This window comes from Hyperolius riggenbachi, chromosome 11, assembly GCF_040937935.1.
Source record: "Hyperolius riggenbachi isolate aHypRig1 chromosome 11, aHypRig1.pri, whole genome shotgun sequence".
NCBI classification, from domain to species: Eukaryota; Metazoa; Chordata; class Amphibia; order Anura; family Hyperoliidae; genus Hyperolius; species Hyperolius riggenbachi.
The window spans coordinates 18928971-18949581 of NC_090656.1; the positions used below are offsets into that span (position 1 = coordinate 18928971).

The window sequence follows — 20611 nt, forward strand, 5'->3', positions numbered from 1 at the left end:
AGGGAATGTCTTTATAAAGAATAAAGGCTATGCTGAGAATCCCCTATGGAGAGATGGACTAACCCAAAACCTGTCGCTTCTGTCAGATTTCTACTACCTACTGTTAGTGACAGCAACATAGGAGAGAAGTAATTTATGGCTCATTTTACTCTGGGAGAAACATGCTCCTTATTTGTATGTGTTTTAAATGTTAAGATTTTCGCGAAAGTTCTTCTTTAAGAATACCCCATGAGGATTTTAACTTTTTTTTTTTTTTGCTGTGGTGGTCTTTTTAAAGCAATGCTGAAGTAAACCTGCAAAAAAAATGAGTTAGAAACTCACCTATGGAGAAGTGGAGAAGAAAATCTCTGGACCCCATATAACCTTCCCAGTCCTCTGTCTGTCCCCTCGTTCCACTGTTATCCCTTGTGAAAGTCCACGCCTTCAGGTGTCCTTGGAAAGCTTCAGAAGCACTCGGGTCCGCAGTGCTTCCAAAGACGAGTGACTCCGCACTGCGTGGTGTGATCCCGCTCACCTTTGGAAGCACTCAGGGTCATGAGGACTTCTGAAGCTTTCACAAGGACTCCCAAAGGCTTCTTCTGACACCACTTGGGACAGCTGTGGAAAGAGGGTATGGAGAGAGAGGCGCTTAAAGGGAAGGTTCAGGGTGGCTCTTAAAAAAATAAAAATGCCCATCCACTTACCTGGGGCTTCCTCCAGCCGTGGGCAGCCAGGACGTGCCCTCGCCGCCGCTCCGCAGGCTCCCGGTCCCCTCCGGTGGCCGACCCGACCTGGCCAGGCCGGCTGCCAGGTCGGGCTCTTCTGCGTTTCAAAATGCGCCTCACGGGGGCGCGCTGACGTCATCGGACGTCCTCCGGGCTGTACTGCGCAGGCATCTCCTGCTCGGAAGACGGAGCTCCGCCCCACCCTCAGTCTCCAAAAGGTGATCGCCGCCACATAAGCAACGTCTTGATATACAAGCAAGCACCTTTGACGCTGCAGGATTGTGCTTAATCTAAGTGTAGAGACTATGGAAAGTCACATTTCCACTGAAAAGCAACAGTCGGATAATTTTCTTGTTAAAGCCACACAAAAGAAAAAGGTTTGGGCGAGCCAACAGATGGCGATTATTCTGTTAGTTATAGTGAAAGTCTTATTTACATTTTTATACTATTTTACTATAACTGCTTTTGGATTGTGGAACAATCAAACACAATCACCTGGATTTCCATTAATTCTTATGGGGAGATTCGCTTGGATATAAGAGTGCTTTGGATTTCCAGCCTGTTGAATTATGCTACAAATTATGTTCACAAATCAAGGTTCCACTGTATTCTTGTTACACAATACCAGGTGGTGGGCTGCCATGGTGATCCTCTGGCTTCACAGACAGAACGCGCATGTGAGCTAAACAAAACAAAACCCCATCTGCATAATCACTTACCAATACATGCTAATCCAGTAAAAACCATATTCTATGTATATGTGTATATATATATATATATATATAGCAGGCCTGCACAGTGGTGTAGTGGTTAGCGCTCTCGCCTTGCAACGCTGGGTCCCTGGTTCAAATACCAGCTGAGGCACTATCTGTATGGAGTTGTATATTCTTCCCTTGTCTGTGTGGGTTTCCTCCAGGCACTCCGGTTTCCTCCCACCCCCCCAAAAACATACAAATAAGTTTATTGGCTTTCTCCTAAATTAGCCCTAGACTACGATACATACACTACAGGATACACACATAGATATGACTCTGGTAGGGACTAGATTGTGAGCCCCTCTGAGGGACAGTTATGTCACAAGACTATATAATCTGTACAGTGCTGCGGACAATGTGTATGCTATATAAATACTAACAATAATAGTGGCAGCGAGACCGCCACAGTGGCAAATTACACATATGATGCAGGCGCTGCATCAGAGTGCTGCCTGGTGACTGCACACTAGATCAGGCAGCCTGAGGCCCAGTGCACGCCAAAAACCGCTAGCGGAATCGCAAACGCTAGCGGTTTTTGAAGCGGTTTTTCAGAGCGATTCTAGGCATGTGTAGAGATGCCTAGCGTTTTTTGGAGCGTTTTTGTGTAGCAGATTACACATATTGTTACAGTAGCTGTTCAGTTAAAACTTTACTGTAACAAAACCGCTTTGATGTAGTGCTTTGCAGAGTGGTTTTCCACTTTCCTATACTTTACATTGAAGCAGAAACGCCTCAGAAAACCCTGTAGGAATCGAGTTTGTGTTTGGGGAAAAACTGAACCGCTCTGGTGTGCATCAGCCCTGAACACTATGGACTCTGTGTAGCTAATCACATTCCCTGATCCACCCATAGCCTCAGCAAGGAATAAGCTCTGTATACCTATATAGGTGAACTATATACAGGTATACTAGAAATAGGAAAGAGCAGACAAGCATGCAGTGAGAAAAAAATCACATCAAATCTCACTTTCAGATAAACATTTTATTATTATAAATATTTCACACTTACTGACAATACACCACAGCCTTCCTTTAAAGGGGAACTCTGGCCGAAATGTTTCCAGACAGCAGGAGGAAGGATAGCTGATGAAACCAAAATTCCCCTAACAGGCAAACTGACTGGTCCAGGGGGGGAGAAAAAGGAGAGCCAATCAAAGTCTGCAGCTATCTTATCATGCAGCTGGGATCTGGATAAATAGCCAGCGGCTAGAGGATTTGATTGGCTACATTTACCTCATTCCTGGATAAATGGAGATTTGTGGGTGAGTCAAAGTTTTTATTCACCACCTGTTAAGAGTTTGTCAGACTGTTACCTGCAGTAAAGGTGGCCATTACCGATACAATTCTGCAGCCCATCAATCGTTTCCAGAAGTGTATTGTTAATGGCCACCTTAACACTGGAGAGATTGCAGGGTTGCTGACAACAGGAAAATGAATCTAGGCTGCTAGCCAACTGGATTACTCCACATGCGGAAAATGAGTAACAAGTACTCCTACTCCATGCAGCTAACTTGGACACGCCCATATCACAATCGTTGTTAAGAGTAGTGATGGTCAATGGGATGCAAATAATTTTAGAGTTGTTGCAGGATTATGCAAATTTTGTATGCAAATATATGCAGCGTGAAAATGGACCAATCGAATTCATACCGCTGCAGGATTTGATTGGTTCATTTTTAAGCTCCATAAATTTGCATACAAAATTTGCATAATACTGCATCAATTCAAAATTATTTGCATCTCATTGATCCTCCCTAGTTAAGAGCCTTGATGAATAAGAGTTTTCCATACTTACATATTAACACACTAAAATACAAGTTTGCTAGTAATCCCTGTAATCTACAGAGCTGAACTGAAGGGACTGCTCTTCTCCTCATCTATAGCAGACTTTCACTTTAAGAGCTCTATAATGGCAGCCTCCGTGTTTCTATGCACTGAAATGGGGCTTGGGCTTGCTATGAAACGCTTCAACGACATAAGCAATATAATTACTCTCTGTTTTATGGTCTGCGGTCTATCCCCTCTGGGAAGTACCTCCAGCAGCCAATCAGGTAAGAGTGAGAAGGTGGCTTTTGATAGGTGGAGCACAGGAGCCAATCGGTTTCCTGTAAATCCTAGATACCATCAGTGATTGCACTGTGCAGATCACTGCTGATGCCAAAGGGGCTGTGTAGATGGGTGTTTGTATTTGATTTATGATCTGCATATCTGAACCTCTCATTAAGGGATCACTACCGTGAAAAATTGTAATACTTAAAATACATGTAAACACATAAAAATAAGAAGTATGTGTTTAAAATAAGCTATAAATTACTTTTCTCCTATGTTGCCTACACTTACAGTAGTTAGTAGAAATCTGACGGGACTGACAGGTTTTTGATTAGTCCATCTCCTCATGTGGGATTCCCAGTATTTAATTTATTCTTTACAAAATTACTCCCTGGAAAGGAACTATACAAGGATGCAGGCTGTCTACCCTACCTGTCTGCACACTATTCTGGCAGTTGGACTGAGCAACTACCATTCACTAAATGATCGGGAAAATAAACACAACCCTGAGAATCCCCCATGAGGAGATGGGCTAGTCCAAAACCTGTCAGATTTCTAGTAAAGGATACCCGAACTGACATGTGACATGATGAGATAGACATAGGTATGTACAGTGCCTAGCACACAAATAACTATGCTGTGTTCCTTTTTTTCTTTCTCTGCCTGAAAGAGTTAAATATCAGGTATACAAGTGGCTGACTCAGACAGGAAGTGACTACAGTGTGACCCTCACTGACAAGAAATTGCAATTATAAAACATTTTCCTAGCAGAAAATGGCTTCTGAGAGTAAGAAAGAGATAAAAAAAGGGGAATTTCTTATCAGTGAGGGTCACACTGTAGTCACTTCCTGTCTGAGTCAGGACTGAGTCAGCCACTTACATACCTGATATTTAACTCTTTCAGGCAGAGAAAGAAAAAAAGGAACACAACCTAGTTATGTGTGTGCTAGGCACTGTACATGTCTATCTCATGTTACATGTTACTTCAGGTATCCTTTAACTACTGTAAGTGACAGCAACATAGGAGAAAAGTAATAAGCCGCATATTTTACCCTGGGAGAAATGCACTTTTTATTTCTGTCTTTCATTTATTTTAAATTTTACAATTTTTCACGATAGTGGGCCTTTAAACTCTGTTTCTGAATCTTTGTAACAATAGGAGGAATAAGGAATTTGAGCACACTGAAATAAAATATGTATTATGCGTATGTTATAATTATTATATTATATACTTATATTGTACCTTTAGCAACTGTTATCTTTTCTATAGGCAGTTTACAGCTTATGCAAAGTGTATGTCAATTATGCACCTTATACAGCTTGGAACTGGACCAATGATCTCAATTAACAGCTGCTGAAATGTGATTGGTCCAATTCCAAGTTGCATAAAGTTATCAACACATTTGCACCGTTCTGAAACTATATCAGCTCATTGATGATCTCTAGTTAGGGATCGGGTTGGGGAACTTACAAGCAGTCCCGGGGTTTATCTACAGAGAGAAGGTGTTACTATACCAGAAAAATAAACCAACACAAACACCCATCTGCACGAGGCCCAGCGCCTGTTACCGAAGCAATTTAGATGGAAGCAGAATCAAAGGTCGGACGGTAATGCCCCCTGAATTCATGTTCTGGGTAAGGATGCCGTATAAAAATAGAGAAATGCACACGTTATATAGTAAGCGACGGCCACAGGAAGTCCTCTCCGTGCTTGGCCACGCCTCCAGGTGAATCATCATCTAACATGCTAAAACCTTGTCAACACCAATGCAGCGTAACACTCTCTGACACGCGGTGCAATCCACGCCAGCCGAGGAACAGTCTGTAAAACCGCCATGCTGGCAGACTAAGCTCTGAGGGAGGTGTAACTCTGTTCCGGGTCCACAGAAAGCTTTAACTGATGGTACACGGGTCCTCCTGGCCTGGCTTGACTTCAGCCTCCAGCAGCGTGTTCATCACAGCCTTCGTCAGGTAGCTGCAGGTCCCTCTCTTACCCATAGGGGGTGTGTTGTAGAAGGTAGACATGTCATTCTGTGGACAGTGCAAATAAAGTTGAGTTAGAAGTAGCAAGTGTTTACAGCCAGTTACAAACAATCAGGGCCGGGCTGAGGCAAGAGAGGCTCCAGCCTCAGGGCGCACTGTAGGAGGGGGCACACAACTCACTCAGCTATCATTGTTTTTGAAGCAGAGAGAAATAAGAAAAGGGGATACATGACAGTGACTGCAAGCCAGATAACTAGAGAGCAAGATGTTGGAGGGGTTGTGGGCCCTGGGGCGCCTCTTAGGCCACATACAGACATCAGACCATAGTCTTTGGAAAATGAAAGATCACAGACCAATCTTACCACCCTTCCTGTAGTATAAGAGCCATACTCTACACAGTCTTTTCTATGGAGCTGAACTCCACATCAGAAAAAAATCATTGCAAGATGCTGCACACACAGATGCTGTACAGACACAAAAGATCAGTATCTGCAAAAGATCTGTTCCTGCCAAAAATCCATTCCTGCAAATTGCAATGATAGTCTATGAGATCTGCAGATCATCATACACACATGATTTAACTGACATTCATCTGCAGATCTGCAGATCTGAAAATCCATCCTGGTGGATCTGATCTGCAGATGAATGTCAGTTAAATCATGTGTGTATGATGATCTGCAGATCTCATAGACTATCATTGCAATTTGCAGGAGTGGATTTTTGGCAGGAACAGATCTTTTGCAGATACTGATCTTTTGTGTCTGTACAGCATCTGTGTGTGCAGCATCTTGCAAAGATTTTTTTCTGATGTGGAGTTCAGCTCCATAGAAAAGACTGTGTAGAGTATGGCTCTCATACTACATGAAGGGTGGTAAGATTGGTCTGTGATCTTTCATTTTCCAAAGACTATAGTCTGATGTCTGTATGGGGCCTTAGTCTAATAGCAATCAGTGTGGGAGGGATGGAGGGGCGCACTTCGGTGTCTCAGCTTTGGGCGCTGGAGGACCTTCTCCCGGCTCTGCAAACAATGCTGGGATGTTTTTTGATAGTGGTTGGTTTGGAGGCAGATGGCCAAGGTTTGATACGTACTGACTTGGTGGGCTTAGCTTGGGTGCTGCCACCCAATAGGCAGATTGTTTCCAACGCAGCAACTGATATTCAGGTTTCAGTTTATAGTATATTTCAGGGTTTTGTAAGTCGTGATTTGGTTAGGAATTAGATTGTGAGCCCCTGAGAGACGGATAATGACAACACAATATGTGCAGCACTATAGGAGATATTGGCGCTATATAAATACTAAATAATATGATCTCTGCCAAAGAGAGACAGTCAGTCTTTCCCAAGATTTGGCTAGGATCATGTGACCAGACCCACGTCATACAGTCATGTGACTGGCCCCTTCTGCAGCTTCTTAAGAGGAAGTAACTGAATTATTGACAAAGGAGGGATTATGTTGCTGCGGTTACCTTTCCGCCAGCCTGCATTTTCTACTTGTCCTTGTTAAAGAGTATTTGCGGAGACTCTGATAAATGACTGTATTATTTCCAGAATGAATGTTAGTTGACAGGTTCACTTGAGCGCTGGCCCCCGGTACTCGCAATATCACAGCATGAGACAAGCGGCTCTGATGCGAGCCTCTCAGACGGCGACACGGAGGTGACTGGCTAAATTTAATTTGCTGTGCTGTGTCGCGTTTGCTGAGATTTTTATCAGATGGTTTGGCAGGAGAGCGGATGACCTTGAGACGGTAATGGCAGCCCTGACTCACCTGCTTCTCTGCTCCCTGAAGCCGGATATGGTCTTGCTGGAAGTCATTAAACGCCTCTTTCACCAGCTTGTCCAAATCCACCCTCTCCTGAAACTCGAACTCCGGGTTCCTCTCCAGAATTACAGACACGATCATCAGCAGCTGAGGAAAGACAGAGAAAACATCACAGGCAGAGCAACTATAAACTGAGGTCTCATCTGTCTACTGGGGGAAGGGAGGTGCAACTGTAGTTATATGTGATCATATACAGATCACTCCATAATCAACAGCACACAGTAATCTCCCCACATCACTGACTCCTCCTGGGAATGAAGGCTACCTCCAGTATGTACAGTATAACCTGTTACTCTGTGTCTATACTGATAGTAAGCTAGCTGCAGTGTGTGCTGATCTCTGCTATCAGTGCAGGCAATGGCGGTAGCAAACTAGCTGCAGTATGTGCTGACCCCTGCTTCCTCTAATATGTACAGTATAAGGTGTTACTCTGTGTCTGTACCGATAGTAAACTAACTGCAGTTTCTGCTAACACCCAGAGCCTGTACTGAGCTGCAGTGTGTGCCGATCTCTGCTACCTCCAGTGCCTGCACTGATAGTAAACTAGATGTGGTGTGTGCTGATCTCTGCTACCTCTAGTATGTACAGTATAAGGGGCTACTCTGTATCTGTATTGATAGTAAACTAGCTGTAATATGTGCCAATGTCTTCTACTTCTAGTATGTACAGTATAAGGTGTTACTCTGTGTCAGTACGCTACCCCCAATGTCTGTACTGATAGTAAACTAGCTGCAGTGTATGCCGATCCCTCCTACCTCTAACTGCATTGTGTGCTGAGTAAACTAGCTGGAGTGTGTAGTGGAGGGAAGCAGAAGAGAAGGGCCCCTTGGTGACCTAATGGGTAGGAGGCCAATAAAGCAAGGATCAGATAGCAATGCAAGCACCATGATACCTCTGACCTATAACAAGTATGGCAATAGCAACACCTGCACTAGCATTGGGTTCTCTTGTATTGGAGCTGTTCCCCCTGTTACATCTCTGGCAGGAGAGCATACAAGCTTGTACAGGTGGAGTCCAGGCAGTAATTGTATCTCTAAAACGAATGTTTGAAGAATCTCTCCACTTTCGGAGCTGGATATTACCATCACTGTGGTAGGACTTGAATAACAATAACACTATGAGCGCTTTTTTTTTTAAGCACTGGCGATTTTAGAAATTGCTCTTAAAGCGCTTGTGCAATGATTTCCTTTGAGAGTGTTCACATCTGAGCGTTTCGATTGTATTAAAATCACAAACGCGTTACATGTACCATTTTCTGAATGATTTGGCTCAATGGAAGGTATAGAGAAATCGCAAAGCGCTTAAAAAAAAAAAAAGCACTTTGTATTGTGATTTCTCGAGCGCTTTGATTAATAAATACATTGGGCTCGAATTACAAAGCGGTGCTAACCCAGTAAAAGACTTTAGGCGTGATAACCATTGCACCACGCTGGGGAAAAGCCAGTTTAGGCATGATAAGTTTAGATTGCATGCAAAGTCCCGCACGCAAAGCAGCGCCATTAAACTCTATGCGAAGTGCACCAGACTTTGCTAGCGCAAAACTTTTGATCAGCTGTGCACTGCGGTGCTAACCAAGTTGGTGCTTAAACTTATCATGCCTAAACTTATCACGCCTAAACTTAGTTTAGGCGTGATAAGGGGCTTTTCACCAGGGTGCTAACTGTTAGCACCGCTTTGTGAATCAAGCCTATTGTATTTATTCAGTTCCATGTCAAAGAGTTCAAGAAGTGAAAAAACAATTGCTCTGCAAAAGAGCTTATTTAACCAGTTCACCCCCAAGTGGTTTTTACCCTAACGGGCCAGAGCAAATTTCACTTGTCAGTGCTCCTCCCTTTTTTTTCCCTAATAACTTTATTACTACTTAGCACAACAAAATTATCTATACCTTGTTTTTTTCGCCAGCAATTAGGCTTTCTGTGGGTAGTACATTTTGCTACGAATTTTTTTATTCTAAATGCGTTTTAACGGGAAAAATAAGAAAATAATGGAAACAAAATCATTATTTCTCTGTTTTCGGCCATTATAGTTTTAAAATTAAACATTCTCCTGTGGTTAATTCAGACACATTTTGTTTGCCCAGTTGTCCCGATTATTAAACAGTTTAAATTATGTCCCTATCACAATGTATGGCGACAATATATTATTTTGAAATATAGGTGTAATTTTTCTGTTTCGTCTGTTCCGTAATTACAAGCCCCTATGTAGTAAAGTTATAGTAATATTTCCTCGTAAAATATAAAAGCGGAGTCCCTAAAACAACTATTTATGTTTTGTTTTTTCTAAACTGATTTTTTTTGAACGGCGTCGGGAGCGGCGTGCACATGCAAGTGACTTATTAAAACGCCCTGTTGCCGTTAACAGGATGTTTTAATAAGTCAGTTTGCCGTTAATAGGTTAAAAGCGCTCCAATAATATGGCAAGTGCTGGCGATTTATAATGTGAACAAGGCTTTAAGAGGGCTTTAGTAAGGGGGCTTTTTGGTCCTTTGTAGCCCCTTACACACTCCTAGGAGCTCTGGTTCACCGTGAGCTTGCTGGGAACTCTGTACCTCTGGGCGTTTCAAGTCCTAACCCATGAAGCCACATTAATCCATGCCATGCACTGATGAGGATCAACCAATCCGAAACAGTCTGTATGCATGTTGGATTATTGTGGCATCATTGCATCCCAGCGGTTCTGGAGGTGTGGCTTGCTTACAGGGACAACAAAGGATGATTTGCATATCCTAATGTGATGATGTAACACAGAGGAATGATAAAGCAGCGCGGTGAGAGCGTTACCTCCACAATGATCTGGCGGTACTCTGGCTGAGCGATGTTCTGCAGCATGTCCTCCACCAGCAGAGAGAAGTTCATCTCGTACATGGTCATGTCAGACAGCGTGGGTTGCTATGAGGAAAGCAGGAAGAAGTCAGGACACTCTGATTGGTTGCCATGGAAAACAAAACTACAAGATATAGACATAAGAATGAATCACTAGCGTTACACAGCAGCATGGATAACCTGGATGCAGAAAGCTTTGTCCTTGTATTATATAGAGCCCCGTAATACATATATGCAGCACTTGAGCTCGTTCACACCAGAGTTCTTTCCTTGAAAGGTGGCCACTAATGATACAATCTTTTTCATCCAATTTTACCAAATCTATGTAGTAGAGTAAACTGAGTGAATATATTGAATGGATAATTTAGGCAGTTCCTTATATTACATAGAAATGGTAAGATTGGATAAAAAAAAAGTTGTATCATTAGTGGCCATCTTGAGGGCCTGTTCACACTGAGCGTTTTCCATTATATTTAAGCGCTTGCGATTTTAAAAATCGCTTCTGCAATGTTGCTTTATGTGAGTGTTCTTACATGAGCGATGAGATTTCTTTCCGATCGCAAACGTGGCTCCTGCACCATTTCCTGAGCGTTTGCGTTTAGGGAAATCGCATAGTGCTTGAGAAAGTGATTTGCAAAGCCATTTCCCCAGCGCTTTTAAGAATAAATATATTGTATTCTGTTCCAGGTAAAAGGGTTCACTTCTTGAGTGTCATCAGTAAGAAATAAATTGCCCGACAAAAGCGCTTTGATTAAGCGCTTAAAGTGAATGGGAACTGCATTTAAAAAAATGAGACAGATACTTACCCAAGGAGAGGGAAGGCTCTGTGTCCTATAGAGCCTTCCCGCTCCTCTCCTGGTCCCCTCGTTCCGGTGCTGGCTCGCCCGGTAGCAGTATGTGACTAAATTCGTCAAATACTGCTTTACCCGGCCGAAGGAGGCTTCAGAAGTCTTCAGGGAGCCCGAGTGCTCCTGAAGAAAGGCGGCCCTGTACTGCGCAAGCACGCTCTCATGCACGCTCACGCTTGCGCAGTATGTAGCCGCACGTCTTCCGGAGGACACGGCTCCCGGAGACTTCCAAATATTCTTTCGGTGGGGGATTGAAACGGGTGTGGGGGGGGGGGGGACGAGCCATAAATAAAGTAAAATTCAGGTTATATATGTAACACCTGCTCCTGGATTTAAATTGGACCTGAACATAAGACAGAAGGAAAAATGGAGAAGTGCACCCTGTATGAATTTAGAGAGTTTTAACATGTCTAACTCCTCCTCATTTGTGACTAATCACTAGTTGTAATTTGATCTCTCAGCTGTGCCAGTTGGCTCACTCTGCAGAGCAGCTAATTTGTAAAGACAGGATGTTAACCCTATATCTGCTTCCATGAAAGCAAGAAGTGGACACACTGCAGATTTATTGCAGGATTTCTATCAGCTGTAACAAAGAAATGTTTTTCTTTAACCTCCTTGCCGGTTATCCCGAGCTCAGCTCGGGGTAACCTGCGCAGGAGGATTTCTCAGGCCCTGCTGGGCCAATTTTCCCAATTTTTTTTCCTGCACGCAACTAGCACTTTGCTAGCTGCGTGCAGTTTCCGATCGCCGCTGCCCGCCGCGCCCCCCCCCCCCCCTCCAGACCCCTTGCGCAGCCTGGCCAATCAGTGTCCATGACGTCATCCCGCCCGGTCGCCATTCTGAACGGGATTTCCTACTTACTCTGATCGCCGAAGGCGATCAGAGTGGATAGGGAGATGCCGCTTGTCAGCGGCTATAATGTAGCGAGCCCTGGGCTCGCTACAGGATTTAAAAAAAATAAATAAAAAAAAAAGTGCTGCGCTGCCTCCTTGCTGCCAGAATTTTAACGGCAAGGGGGTTAAAGGTTATTAAGCTGTATCTTTTGGAGCAGAGGCGAAGTTCTAAGTTCAGGACGGCTTTAAAGGACATTCGAGGTGAAAACAAACTGATGAGATAAACAATAGTATCTATCCTCCTCCTCCTCCTCTTAAAAATGACTTCTTAAGACATCCCACAGTTTTATTCTAAATTTAAATCTACTTTTAACATATTACGGTTTTATTATCTCTGCTCAATGACACATTCATTGAAGTATGCCAGAGCTAAAATCTATGAACTATTGACCCTTCGTATCTCTTTACCGCTCTCAGAGGCTATTTACTTCCAGGAAAAGTTATATGGCTGTAATTCCTCATCAATGAGCATTATGCTATAGTCTGACCCGGACCGTCACTTACATACTTGATGTTTAACTCTTTCAGGCAGAGAAAGAAAAAAAGGAACACAGCCTAGTTATTTGTGTGCTGGGCACTGTACATACACATGTCTATCTCATCATGTCACATGTCACCTCGGATGTCCTTTAAGCTTCAAAGGGAACCTGAGGTGAGAGACATATGGAGGCTGACATACTGTATTTATTTCCTTTTCAACAGTGAAAATTGCTTGGCAGTCCTCCTGGCATACATGAAATGAACGCGCACGAAAAAAGGGCGCAGGGGATTGCCGCTAGTGGAATATACAGTAGCTACAGTTAGCGATATTCTACTGCAGGATTCCATAGTAAAATATTAGTAATATTTAGCAATATTTTACTATAGCTAAACTGAACATTACTCTCACACAGAACTCTTCCCTGGTGGTGCCTAACCCTAACCGTCCCCCCCGTGGTGCCTAAACCTAAGACCCCCCCTGGTGGTGCCTAAACCTAAACCCCCCCCCCCCCCCCCGTGGTGCCTAACCCTAAGACACCCCTGGTGGTGCCTAACCCCCCCCCCCCCGTGGTGCCTAGCCCTGAGACACCCCTGGTGGTGCCTAACCCCCCCCCCCCCCCCCCCCGTGGTGCCTAACCCTAAGACACCCCTGGTGGTGCCTAACCCTACCCCCCCCCCTGTGGTGCCTAACCCTGAGACACCCCTGGTGGTGCCTAACCCCAAGAACCATCCCCCCCCCCTCCCCCAGTAGAGCCTAAACCTAAGACCCCCCTGGTGGTGCCTAAACCAAAGGTGATGCCTAACCTCAACAACCCCGGTTTACCTAACCCTACCCCCTCCACGTGAAGCCGTGATATTGCGGCTAAGATGCTAATTTTGGGCACCAGGAGGTGCCCAATTAGCGGCAATCTTTGAACATTTCGTTCCGAATCTGCCCGATAATATCGCAGGCGCCAGGGGTTTGTGGAGATGCAAACTGCAGCATTGCATAGCGGGAGCCAGGGGTTTGTGGAGATGCAAACTGCAGCATTGCATAGCGGGCCCCAGGGGTTTGTGGAGATGCAAACTGCAGCATTGCATAGCGGGTGCCAGATGCAAACTGCAGCATTCATAGCGGGAGCCAGGGGTTTGTGGAGATGCAAACTGAAGCATTGCATAGTGGGCGTGGAGAGCCCTTGAAGCAGTTTGATAAATGGCCCACTGCCTTCCCTCACACCTCAGGCACTGTGACGTCATTATTAAATTAGGCTGACCATGCGTCCTCTTTTGCCCGGACAGGTCCACTTTTTCAGACCTGCCCGGGCTGTCCTACTGGATTTCTGAAATGTCCGGTGAAGTAAAGAGAGCCAAAGACACTTGCAGAGATCCATTGGGCTGAGATGAGCCGAACACTGCGAGCCAGCGACAGAAGAACCGCTTGCAGAGATCCACTGAGGCTGAGATGAGCCGAATACTGCAAGCCCAAGCAGCAGAAGAACCGCTTGCAGAGAATCTCTGCAAACGGTTCTTCTGCCTTGGGCTCGCAGTATTCGACTCATCTCAGCCTCAGTGGATCTCTGCAAGCTGTTCTTCTGCAGGAGAAGTGAGCTAGGAAGTGCGGACAGCTAGGGGGAGGAGGCGGAAACAAGCCAGTGGCAATAACACACAGGCTGTGTGACTGAAAGCAAGTCATCGGAATGCCTGGGATAAGATAAGGAAGCCTCAGATGGGAGGGGGAGAAGAAAAGTGGACAGCCTGACACAGGACAGAGAGAGGAGGCTGAGATTGGAGGGGGGAGAGGTGAGCTGACAATAGAGGGAGAAGCAGAGTGCAGCCTCAGCCACTACTAGTGTTCTGCATGCTGTGCACTGTGTAGAAACCTCCAAGCCCTTGCCAGCCACAGTACTTCAACACAAGCTGGACACTTGTAAGGGCTGGTTCAGACGGACGTTTGCAGAGCGTTTACTGCCAGCGTTCGGGGCTTGGCGTTAAACGCTCCCATTCAAGTGAATGGGAGCGTTTGTACCAAGCTTTTATGCGCGTTTGCACAAACGCGGCGTTCGGGTCCCGATTTTCACTGGCGTTCAAGGAGCCCCTGGAAGCTACATGTTGCTTCCAGGGGCGGTTAACCGCGACGGGTAATGTCCCCCTAGGGGAAGAAAAAACGCGACCGCATCCGAACGCAATGCGAACGCTGCTGAAAGCCTGAACGCATCACGAACGCAACGCCAACAAACGCGACGCCTCCAAACGTCCGTCTGAACCAGCCCTTAGACACCCTGTATACATGCTTGTTATATGCTATTCAACCTGTAATATCTTAAAAAAAAAAAAGTCCTCTTGTCTCCTGTTGCAGCCAAGTTTTACTCTCGCAAGTCGATGTCCCTGGCCATGCGCATCTACGTTCGTGTTCCCTTCGCCATTAGTGTCCTGCGCGGGTGCAGTGCAAGGTTTTCTCGTACTGTGCAGGATGCTCTTGGTGATGGGAGTGCGAATGAGGACGTTTGTGTGGCCAGGGGCAGTGGACAATGACTTGCAAGTCCGCAAGAACAAAACTTAGCTGCGGCGGGGGACTGGTGGATCGTTCAGAGACGGCGTGTGCCCACGGAGGCTGCAGGGGGCTGGCAGAAGCTCCAAGTAAGTGAAACTTTTTTTAAAGACATTACAGGTTTCCTTTAAAGGAATTCTGAGATGTTTAATAGTTTTCTTTTCATACTTGGGGCTTCCACCAGCTCCATGAGGTGCGTGGACTCCCTTGCCTTCTTCTCCAGCCACTCTGTTATCTTATTATCCCCTCCAATAATCTGTCCAGTCGCACTCTTTGCGTTGGTGACTTGGTCAGAGGAGAACAAGGGAGGTATATTTAGGCAGCCGCACGCAGCATGGGGGAAAGAGCATTTTGTGGGGAAATGTGCTGCCAATCTCATTGCATTTGTGGGGAAATGTGCTGCCAATCTCATTGCATTTGTGGGGAAATGTGCTGCCAATCTCATTGCATTTGTGGGGAAATGTGCTGCCAATCTCATTGCATTTGTGGGGAAATGTGCTGCCAATCTCATAGCATTTGTGGGGAAATGTGCTGCCAATCTCATTGCATTTGTGGGGAAATGTGCTGCCAATAAGATTGCATTTGTGGGGAAATGTGCTGCCAATAAGATTGCATTTGTGGGGAAATGTGCTGCCAATTAGATTGCATTAGTGGGGAAATCTGCTGCCAATAAGATTGCATTAGTGGGGAAATCTGCTGCCAATCTTATTGCATTTGTGGGGAAATATGCTGCCAATCTCATTGCATTTTGTGGGGAAATATTCTGCGAATCTGATTGCATTTTGTGGTCGGCCGGCCTCCGCCATGTGGTCTGGAAAAAAAAAAACGACCCTCCATGCCAGCGAAGTTGGACAGCACACTGCTAAGGTCTTGTATATTTGGCCCCACCCATGACCACGCCCACATGCTGTTGTGATCGTCCTCTTTTTTGGAAATCAAAATATGGTCACCCTATATTAAATGGCATCTGAATTTCCAGACTTGGTGTCATACCTAGAGAGTGCCACGCCCTCTACCACCAATTATCTGAAGAGGGCGGGCAACTGTGATAATGTGAGTTGTAAGTCTCCACAGTAACTTCAGGGTCCTTGTACAAATGAGGGGGGCCTGGTGAATTGTTAGCACAGGGGGCAAAAATGTACTAGTTCAGATGGACTTTTAATATATTTTTGACACACTGAAAAGAATAAACAATGTCCCATGCTAATCACTGTTAACACTGTGCAGTGGGGTTACGCATCCACTGTAACTCATTTAAACATATAAATAAAATAGAGCGCACAATAGTCTCTTTAAAGGAACATATGCAGGCTGAATCCTGAGCTTGTACAATGATTGTTTCCAATAGCAACCACCGCACATGACAGAGAGGCATGGGGAGGAGGAGAATGACCTCGGCCTGCGGTCAGCCAAGATCATCCATCTCTCACAGACACATCAAGGGACATCAATAACTGCTGTACGTGCGCCATATTCTTCCAAGAGACAGCCCTGACAGACAACTATCTAAACAAGGCTTAAAGGGAAGTGACATGATGAGGTTGACGGGAATGTACAGTGCCTAGAAAACAAATAAATACGCTGTGTTGCTTTTCTTCTTTCTCTGCCCGAAAGAGTTAATTTTCAGCTATGCAACTGACTGTTTTAAAGAAAACCTGTAACCAAAAAAAGTTCCCCTCGGAGGTACTCACCTCGGTTGGGGGAAGCCTCTGGATCCGATCGAGGCTTCCCCGTCCTCCTGTGTCCCGCGGCAGTCTCCCCGGCAGTGTACACCTCTAAAAAGCAAGGATGTAAATATTTACCTTCCCAGCTCCAGCGCAGTATCGGCTCTCCGCTCGGAGATAGGCAGAAATAGCCAATCGCTGTCTCCTGCACCTGCGTAGTAGAGCGGACCTGACGGAGATCGGCTATTTCCGCCTATCTCTGTGCTGAGAGCTGAAACAGCGCCCCCGCTGGAGCCAGTGAAGGCAAATATATCCTTGTCAGGCTTGTCGAGCCTGGATTCCGGGACACTTCAAGGGAGCCAGCGCTGGATTCCCTGCAGCTACAGGGGAGGGGGAAGCCTCATTGGGACCCTGAGGCATCCCCCTCCCGGGGTGAGTACCCCCCAGGGAATTTTTTTTTGTGTTACAGAGTCTCTTTAATATAGCGTCCCTCACTGATAAGGAATTACAGCCATAAAAAAATCCTTTCCTGGAAGAGAACTGGGATAGCTAAAAAAAAAAAATAAAAAAAAAAATAGTTCATATATTTGAGCACTCTAAGACATGGGACAAACTGTGTGATTGAGCTGAGACAAAACAATAAATCTTTTTTTTAAACATAACATAAAACTGGAGATATCTAAAAGTCATTTTTAGGAGGATAGATACAATTGTTTATATCCTTAGTTTATTTTCACTTTAAGTAGTGTTTATATGTATCTCACATTGTACAATTATTTGTGACAGTGGTCCTATGAGCACACAGAGGGAATTGGAGAGGTAACATTCGCACATTACCTGGGGAAGGAACTTTCCGGACACAATGATCCCGCTGGGGGTCCTCTCCAGAATCTGCCACACACGATCATAAAACCCGGATGGATTTCTGTTCAGGGAGCCATCAATCTGCCGACGGTTCAGCCAACACCTGTGCAGCAAAAGCAGCGATTACACATATCCATCAGTGAAATACATCATGTGTGCTTTACCATGTGCCACAAGTAGCTCCGCTGGAAGCAAGTCCAGCCAGCAGTGCTGAATTATAGATGAGGAATGAGGACAATGTGCTGTTTATTAGGTTATGTTGCCATCTAAGGTTTATCCGAAGAGAATTTCATATCCATTCCAAACTTCTTGCCATGCGACACACAGAGATTGGAGACCAGCGGTTTCTGATCATTCTCACATTCCCGGCTACAACTTCTGTGATAATTAACAGGTATGTACCGTATTTTGTGCACTATAAGACGCTCCAGACTATAAAGGCCCATACACACGTCGGATTTCCGTGAACGACGGGTCGTTTGAACGTCCCGTCGTTCAGTCGTTCGCCCGCTAAATCGGGCGTGTGTACAGACTGTTGTTCGCGTGAGTAGAGTGAGTTTGAGCGATCCGCCGAGCGGATGTACCTACGATAGATGTAGAGGACAAAAACCAGGGGGGAAAATACTAAACCCGGTGCATCCATGTGGCAGGGGCGTCTTATGGATTCTCTCCCCCAATTATTATGTCCCCCTTGTGCCTTTCTTGTGTCCTCTGGTGCGCCCGTGTCCATTGTCCCCCTGTCCTCTGTCCCTGTATCCTCTGGTGTCCCCCTTCCTATATCTGTCTTCTCTGTGTCCATTTGTACATATTTACATTTCAGCCACACAACACCCAGCATGCCCCATAAATGCACCACAGCACCCAGCATGCCCCATAGAGGCACCACAGCACCCAGCATGCTCCACAGAGGCACCACAGCACCCAACATGGCACCACAGCACCCAGCATGCCCCATAGAGGCACCACAGCACCCAGCATGCCCCATAGAGGCACCACAGCACCCAGCATGCCCCATAGAGGCACCACAGCACCCAGCATGCCCCATAGAGGCACCACAGCACCCAGCATGCTCCACAGAGGCACCACAGCACCCAGCATGCTCCACAGAGGCACCACAGCACCCAGCATGCTCCACAGAGGCACCAAAGCACCCAACATGGCACCACAGCACCCAGCATGCCCCATAGAGGCCCCACAGCACTCATAATGGCACCACAGCACCCAGCATGCCCCATAGAGGCCCCGTAGCAGCCAGCATGGCACCACAGCGCCCAGCATGCCCCCCCATATAGGCACCATAGCAGCCAGCATGCCACAAAAGCACCCAGCATGCCCCATAGAGGCACCACAGCACCCAGCATGGAACCACGGTACTTAGCATGCTCCATAGAGGCACCACAGCACCCAGCATGCCCCATAGAGGCACCCCAGCACCCAGCATGCCCCATAGAGGCCCCATAGCAGCCAGCATGGCACCACAGCGCCCAGCATGCCCCATAGGAGCCAGAATGGCACAAAAGCACCCAGCATGGCACCACAGCGCCCAGCATGCCCCATAGAGGCACCACAGCACCCCCCATAGAGGCACCACAGCACCCAGCATGCCCCATAGAGGCACCATAGCAGCCAGCATGCCCCATAGAGGCACCACAGTACCCAGCATGCCCCATAGAGGCACCACAGTACCCAGCATGGAACCACGGTACTTAGCATGCTCCATAGAGGCACGACAGCACCCAGCATGCCCCATAGAGGCACCACAGCACCCAGCATGGAACCACGGTACTTAGTACGCTCCATAGAGGCACCACAGCACCCAGCATGCCCCCATACAGGAACCAAAGCACCCAGCATGCCCCAATTGATTCACCAAAGCTCCCAGGATATCGCCATAGAGGCACCACAGCTCCCAGTATACCCCTATAGAGCTGTGGATACTCTATTCAGGGAGCTGTGGTTCTTCTATAGGGGCATGCTGGGAGTTGTGGTGCCTGAATGGGAGGCCCATGAGAGAATGGGAGGGGGTCCACTAGAAAGTCAGGAAACACTAAGGGGGAACTGCCAGATAACCTGGTGGCAGCCCAGCCCGCCCAGCAGAAAGTCTGACCGCCAGCACAAAAGCCAGGTAGTGCAGCCTAGTTATGTATAAAGGAGTTATCCGGGCTTTCAAAAGAAAATAAAGGCTACTTACCGGGAGCTTCCTCCAGCCCCAAGCTCCCAGGACCTCCCTCGCCGCACCTCTGCGCGCAGCCGTTCGCCGGAGCTCCGTCCCGATCCCCGGCGATGACGTCAGAGCGACCTGGAGGTTGCTCTGTACTGCGCCTGCGTGAGCGGCGCTGTCAATCACCGCCACGTGGGCCGGAGCGGACTGCGCAGGCGCAGAACTACTGCGCCTGCGCAGTCCGCTCCGGCCCACGTGGCGGTGATTGACAGCGCCGCTCACGCAGGCGCAGTAGAGAGCGACCTCCAGGTCGCTCTGACGTCATCGCCGGGGACCGGGACGGAGCTCCGGCGAACGGCTGCGCGCAGAGGTGCGGCGAGGGAGGTCCTGGGAGCTTGGGGCTGGAGGAAGCTCCCGGTAAGTAGCCTTTATTTTCTTTTGAAAGCCCGGATAACTCCTTTAAGTGGCTCTGCCTATTTATGTGAGAGGCTGCATTTTTGTGGGGTTTTTGTATTAATGGAGAGGGTGGGCTTCAGACAACATTTTGCTGGACTTAGATGGCTGTTAAGTTCATGTAAATTTGGCTCCACCCATGACCACACCCACATTCTGGTGCGTAGCCACACCCATTTTTTGGCTGCAGTGCCCAAAAGTGCCCCAGATCTCTTAGCATCCTAGCAATGCCCTTGCTTAGAAGATTTATGGTATAAGTTTGCCTGGCTATAAAGGCCTGATGAGACGGAATACTGTTAGAAGGGAACATTACTGGAACTGTTCATGTTCTGTATATATGCTGTACGATAAGCAAATACATTTTTTTTATATAAAATCATGTACTGAGTGCTCTGATTCATTGCAAGTTATACCGTCAATCTATAATTACTGTTATAGAGGGTTCAGCCCCGCTATGCTGGATTTATATGATAGCAACGCTTTAAGGGCTGGTCCTTTACTGAGTTAGGGATGGTTTACACTTGGCGCTTTGCTGATCACCGGCGATCAGCAAAGCGCTGCAACTAATGTATCCCTATGGATACATT

At 46.6% G+C, this 20611-nt stretch overlaps 1 protein-coding gene across 3 annotated transcripts in view; it reads right to left on the bottom strand.

Annotated features, from left to right (window-relative positions):
• Positions 1–4422: 4422 nt before the first annotated feature.
• Positions 4423–20611, bottom strand: part of PHKB (phosphorylase kinase regulatory subunit beta) — a 421697-nt gene continuing 405508 nt past the window's right edge. For all 3 annotated transcript variants that reach the window (XM_068260886.1, XM_068260887.1, XM_068260888.1), the window contains 4 exons: positions 17384–17513; positions 10093–10200; positions 7259–7399; positions 4423–5538 (listed from right to left, as the gene is read on the bottom strand). In XM_068260886.1, the coding sequence (XP_068116987.1) occupies positions 5401–5538; positions 7259–7399; positions 10093–10200; positions 17384–17513 (517 nt within the window). In that variant the 3' untranslated portion in view covers positions 4423–5400. The remainder of the gene's footprint in view (positions 5539–7258; positions 7400–10092; positions 10201–17383; positions 17514–20611) is intronic.